Here is a 6593-nt window from a genome sequence, read left to right on the forward strand (position 1 = left end):
TAAGTTAAGTTGGGTTAGGTTAGGTTAGATTGGTTAGGTTAGGTTAGGATGGGGTAGGTTTTGTTAGGTTGCGTTGGTTAGGTTGGGTTGGGTTAGGTTAGGTTGGTTAGGTTAGGTTAGGTTAGGTTAGGTTAGGTTAGGTTAGGTTGGTAAGGTTAGGTTAGGTTCGGTTAGGTTGGTCAGATTAAGTCAGGTTAGGTTAGGTTAAGTTAAGTTGGGTTAGGTTAGGTTAGATTGGTTAGGTTAGGTTAGGTTGGGGTAGGTTTTGTTAGGTTGGGTTGGTTAGGTTAGGTTGGGTTAGGTTAGGTTAGGTTAAGTTAGGTTGGTTAGGTTAGGTTGGGTTGGGTTAAGTTGGTTAGGTTAGGTTGGGTTAGGTTAGGTTGCTTAGGTTAGGCTAGTTTAGGTCAGGTTTGTTAGGTTAGGTTGGGTTAGGTTGGTTAGGTTAGGTTAGGTTAGGTTAGGTTAGGTTAGGTTAGGTTAGGTTAGGTTGGTTAGGTTAGGTTAGGTTAGGTTGGTTAGGGTAGGTTAGGTTAGGTTGGTTAGGGTAGGTTAGGTTAGGTTGGTTAGGGTAGGTTAGGTTAGGTTAGGTTGGATTAGGTTGGGTTAGGTTGGTTAGGTTAGGTTGGGTTAGATTAGGTTAGGTTAGGTTAGGTTGGGTTAGTTTGGTCAGGTTAGGTTACGTTGCTTAGGTTAGGTTGGGTTGGGTTAGGTTGATTACGTTGGTTAGGTTAGGTTAGGTTAAGTTAACTTGGGTTAGGTTAGGTTAGATTGATTAGGTTAGGTTAAGCTAGGTTTGGTTAGGTTAGGTTGGGTTAGGGTAGGTTAGGTTGGGTTAGGTTAGGTCAGGTTAGATTGGGTTAGGTTGGTTAGGTTAGGTTAGGTTGGTTAGGTTAGGTTAGGTTGGTTAGGTTAGGTTAGGTTAGGTTGGTTAGGTTAGGTTAGGCTAGGTTATTTTAGGTTGTTTTAAGTTGGTTAGTTTGGGTTGCGTTGGCTAGGTTAGGTTAGGTTAGTTTGGGTTAGGTTGGTTAGGTTAGGTTGATTAGGTTAGGTTGGGTTAGGTTAGGTTGGGTTGGGTTAGGTTGGTTAGGTTAGGTTGATTAGGTTAGATTAGGTTAGGTTGGTTTGGTTAGGTTAGGCTGGGTTAGGTTGGTTAGGTTAGGTTGATTAGGTTAGATTAGGTTAGGTTAAGTTGGGTTAGGTTAGATTAGGTTAGGTTAGGTTGGTTAGGTTAGATTAGATTAGGTTAGGTTAGGTTGGTTAGGTTAGGTTGATTAGGTTAGATTAGGTTAGGTTAAGTTGGGTTAGGTTAGATTAGGTTAGGTTAGGTTGGTTAGGTTAGGCTGGTTAGGTTAAGTTGGTTTAGGTTAGGTGAGGTTAGGTTAGGTTAAGTTAGGTTGGTTAGGTTAGGATAGGTTGGGTTGGGTTGGGTTAGGTTAGGTTAGATTAGGTTAGGTTAGGTTGGTTAGGTTAGGTTAAGTTAAGTTAAGTTGGGTTAGGTTAGATTAGGTTGGGTTAGGTTAGGTTAGGTTGATTAGGTTAGGTTGGGTTGGGATGGGTTAGGTTAGGTTGGTTAGGTTGGTTAGGTTAGGGTAGGTTAGGTTTCGTTAAGAAATTTCGTCGGGATTTCGGCAACATTGACATCGGCGCATCCCGCAGCGGCGCCGGAATCACGTTCGGATTTTGCATTTTTCAAAATTTTTACTTTTCATTCCACTATTTCTTCCGTGTGTGTGACCCCCCCCCCCTCTCTTTCAACCCCCAATTCTCCATGGGTCACCCAAGATTGACGTAGATAGGAGAAAGAAATAATAACTAATAGGCGCGGCTGTCTTACTTAGATTTACCGTTTTTCTTTGGTCAATTGGGTTATATATTTTCATTTAAGATAGATAGACTTAGGAGGGTTGTAGTGGTTATGAATGAGACGCGAATCTCCGTAAACTGATTTTTTTGTTATTTTTTGACACTTCCGGTCTGACACCCGCACCGTCATCCAGGTTCAGTGCATCAGCCAGACTCAGAGGGTTCAGAAGTTCATCACCCAAACCTATTTCCATTCCCAGACCGTCACTTCGTCACTTTTATATTTATTCATACACACACGCATACACGCGCACACACACACACACACACACACACACAGACACACACACAAACACAAACACAAACACACACACACACACACACATACACACACACACACACACACACACACACACACACACACACACACACACACACACACACACACACACACACACACACACACATACGCACACAGACACACATGTGTATACATATGTGTGAACGTGATTTTCATCTATTTTATATCCTCCTGTTAGTAATATTACTGCGACCCTACAATAGTATCGATCTCTGAGACTTTCTCTCCTGCTAAAAGACCGAACACGCGCGCACTCATACAGAGCATCCAAACAGCATCCACAACACACTCATCTCAGTGAAGTGATCTTTGCGTGAGAACCAACTTTCTCCTTTGTGCATGGGTGAGCGCCATTTTTTTTTTTCTTTTTTTTTTTTTTTTTTTTTTTTGAGGGGGATGGGAGATGTAGGTTACAAATAGAGAAGAAAAGAGAATGTATGTCTTCTTTTCTTGTATTTTGTCTTTCATTTTCCTTAGCATTAACTGTGTGTATGTGTGCGCACAGTTTATATAGCATATATGTATATATATATATATATATATATATATATATATATATATATATATATATATATATATATATATATATATATGAAGTATGCATGTTTGCACAATATGTAATTGGACATAACGTTTTCTTGCACTTCATGTATGTAAAATGTGTATTGAAGTACAGTAGTATTATGTATGTAATTGGTGGAAATCACTTGCTATTAGACAAACCAACATGACAATTCAGCTAGTAATATTGCATACTTGATAGTGGGATAATAATATCACGCATGTTATTATAATACAAAAGTATATTTTCAATATATGGTACAATACAAAATAGAGAAATATGCATTTAAGCAGGATGATAACACTCACACCTGCTTCCACATAAAAAAATAAGATTCATCACATAACTTGCCCACATGTAAACCCAAATGAAAATAGAAATGGACATGTCATAGATTTCTATCACCATCTTATACAGTGGCACAATACCCGTGTGAAAACCACGATACTAAAGCTCATTTTGAACGAAAAGCAATTCCTTTGTATGGGGTAACCCTTGCTATAACATCTGCTTCGTATCTCTAATCTTTATCCCTTTCTCCCTTTTCTTTTTCCCCTGTTCTTTCCTTCTTACTGTTAAAATCCTTGACTTACGAACATACATTTAACAATAACAGATGCAAGGGCTATCTCCCCATACAGAAGACAGTGCTTTTGACCCTTAATAGTATCCAGCCATCATGGTGGTCGGGTTGTTGCTGGAGGCGCCCCCGCAGTTACCCTGGACCGTCTCGGTGCGAGTGACGGTCTGGGTGACGTACTGGGGGATTCTCTGGGTCTGGGTCTGGGTGACGTACTGGGGCACCTGCTGGGTCTGGGTGACGACGTTGTTCTGGATCCTGGTGGAGGTGACGGTCTGGGTGATGTACTGGGGCACGCGCTGGGTCTGGGTTTGGGTGATGTACTGGGGCACCTGCTGGGTCTGGGTGACCACGTTGTTCTGGACCCTGGTGGAGGTGACGGTCTGGGTGAGGAAGCGGGTCTCGACCTGCGTCTGGGTCTGGGTGACGAAGTTGTTCTGGAGGCGGGTGCTGGTGACGGTCTGGGTGATCACCTGGTTCTGCACGCGGGTGGAGGTGACGGTCTGGGTGCGGACCTGGGTCTGGACTTGGGTCTGGGTTTGGGTGATGAACTCGGGAACCCTCTGGGTCTGGGTCTGGGTGATGTACTCGGGGACGCGCTCGGTCTGGGTGATGTACTGGAGTTGGGTGCTGGTGCGGGTCTCGGTCTGGAACTGGGAAAGAAAAAAAATCATTTACGTCTCTCACTTACACTCTCTTTCTCTCACACACTATCTCTCTCGACATATATTGTGTTTATTTTCGCATAACATCCTAATGTTCATCTTTACAAAACCCTCAAGTATGATTATCTTTTAAAACACTGCATTTGGAATCAGATATTTACACTCCTAAACACTAAAAAAATATATCAAACGGCAAGTGTTTTTACCCGTGTTTGGAACTCAGTCTGGAACTGGGTCTGAGTGCGGACTTGGGTCTGGGTCTGGTATTGGGTCTGGAACTGGGTCTGGGTTTCGGTGATGTACTGGATCTGGGTGTCGGTGACGTAGGAGGTCTGGGTGAAGTACTGGGCACGGGTGACGTACTGGACGTTGTTCACGACCTGTGAGGAAAGGAGTAAATAAAAAAATGAACCTTAATCTCCACGAGGAAAAAAAAGTCAAGCTAAGAAATTTAGAAGAAAAAAACATGGTAAAAGCTATGAATATAACAACCAACTACCAAACAGCCATAGCAGGCAGTCGACAAGGAGCCACCACTCACCTCAGTGGATGTCTGGATCACTGGAGGAACAACCGAGGTTATGACTTGCTGTCTGACGACGGTGGATGGGAAGTACTGCGTCTGGGTGATTTCGGAGTAGACGGTGGTGGGGAGGGCGCGGGTACGGGTCTCGATGACGGTGCTGGGGATGAACCTGGTGGTGGTGACGACGGAGACCTCGATCCTCGGGTTGCAGGAGGCCACGGGGTTGTTGTTGGAGTCGGAGCTTGGGACTTCGTAGAGACCGGAAGGTTCCTGAGGAATGGTAGGGCCGATGTTCACATCGGGGAAGGGGTTGCTGGGGGAGGTGGGGAGGCCGTAGCTGGAGGTGGGGGCTGGTGGGGGAGCGGGGGCCGGGGCGGGAATAGGGTTGGATGGCTGGAACTGGAGAAAAATAGAGAGAAATCGAACTCGTATTAATTGTTCATGTCTTACACAGTGCAATATTCTTAAGAAACTAGAAAAATAGTATCTTAATAGAAAAAGGCGTATATTTTTCGTTATATGCACATATGTATGCATGACTCATCTTTAAACATTGCTCGTGCCGCATAGGCCTACCAATACACCTTAACAAGGCAGAACTGGAAGGAAAAAAAGGTCACACTACCTGTGGGACGCCGTAGCTCTGAGAAAGCCCGAAGAATTGTGGCTTAGCCTGGGTCAAAGCCACAAGCAACAGTACTGTGATAAAACGACGCATCCTGTGGAAAAAATAATCCTTATTATAACTATCAATAGATTTATTAAGGACGCTGATCATCGCTATTATCAATACCATGGCTAGTATTGTTATTGATATCACCATTATCATTATCATTATTATTATCATTATTATTATTATCATCATCATCCTTATCATTATCCTTCTCATTGCTATCATTATCAATCTCAATGCTATCATTATAATCACTTTTACTATCACCAACATAAGTATTTTGTCATTATCATCATCCTTATCATTATCCTCATCATTGCTATCATCCTGAAAATGAATATGACAAAGCATCATAGCGGAAAAGGCACATAATTTGCGTAATAGACAAAGTTATGTAAAAAAAAAAAAAAAAAAAAAAATGCCCATAAATCGCACGACAGAATTAAAAAAAAAAAAAAAAAAAAACGCGGACATAACGTACATTTATGTAAAAAAAAAAAAAAAAAATGCGCATAAATCGCACGACAAAAAAAAAGAAAAAAAATCCGCACATAACATACATTTATGTAATTTGAAAAAAAAAAAAAATATGCCCATAACTCGCACGACAAAAAAAAAAAAAAAAAAAAATCCACACATAACATACATTTTATTATCACGCAGAGACGTATAAATCAGCTGACATTCAGAACGAGAAAGGATTACAAGCTATATAGAAAAAGGGAAGAAAAAAAAATGAAAAAAAAATATGATAAAAGTATGATGTTCCAGTAGAATAATGATGACGAATGGGGAATGAGGAAATCCGAATTAGTGAGACGAGTCGGGAAATGAGAGATAGGGAAGGAGGAAGAAGAGAGTGGTAAAGGAGTAGGAAGATGGGTGAAATAAAAAGGGAGGAAGAGGGATGACGTAAGGAAGGAGGAGGAAGAGGAGAGAGGTAGAGGAGGAGGAAGAGAGGGGGGAGATAAAGAAGGAGGAAGAGCAAAGGGAGGATAAGGAAGAAGGAAAAAGTAGAAGGGATAAGGAGGGAGAGTGGAGAGGTAAGGATGGAGGAAGATGAAAGAAATAAGGAAGGGGAGAGACGAGGTGGGAGGAAGGAAAGGGGAAGAAGTGAGTGAGGAAGGAAGGAAAGGAGAGAAAACAGAATAGAAAGTAGAAATAAAGCAGGAAGGAAGAAGAGAGAGAAGGGGAGAAGGAAAATAAGCAAGAGAGGATATGAAAAAGGAGAGAAAGAGAAGGGGGAAAAGAGATGAAAAAATGGAGAGAAGAGGAAAAATAGGAAGAAAACGAAAAAAACGAAATAAAAGAGAAGAGGGTAAAAAGTACAAAAAATAAAGAGAGAAAGAAAATACAAAAAGATAGGAAAATAAAAAGTGAAAAAAAATGCAAAAAAAGAAAAGAGAAGAGAAATAAAAAAAAA

At 41.6% G+C, this 6593-nt stretch overlaps 1 protein-coding gene across 1 annotated transcript in view; it reads right to left on the reverse strand.

The window, feature by feature from the left end:
• Positions 1 to 2955: 2955 nt before the first annotated feature.
• The window catches only part of LOC138865804 (uncharacterized), an 8099-nt gene continuing 4461 nt past the window's right edge, over positions 2956 to 6593 (reverse strand). Inside the window, exons 3-6 of the mRNA XM_070137133.1 lie at positions 5123 to 5216; positions 4513 to 4896; positions 4178 to 4351; positions 2956 to 3959 (exon numbers count right to left, since the gene is read on the reverse strand). Of these exons, the coding sequence (XP_069993234.1) occupies positions 3387 to 3959; positions 4178 to 4351; positions 4513 to 4896; positions 5123 to 5216 (1225 nt within the window). The 3' untranslated portion in view covers positions 2956 to 3386. The remainder of the gene's footprint in view (positions 3960 to 4177; positions 4352 to 4512; positions 4897 to 5122; positions 5217 to 6593) is intronic.

Source organism: Penaeus vannamei, chromosome 22 (genome assembly GCF_042767895.1).
Source record: "Penaeus vannamei isolate JL-2024 chromosome 22, ASM4276789v1, whole genome shotgun sequence".
In the NCBI taxonomy this organism is placed as follows: Eukaryota; Metazoa; Arthropoda; class Malacostraca; order Decapoda; family Penaeidae; genus Penaeus; species Penaeus vannamei.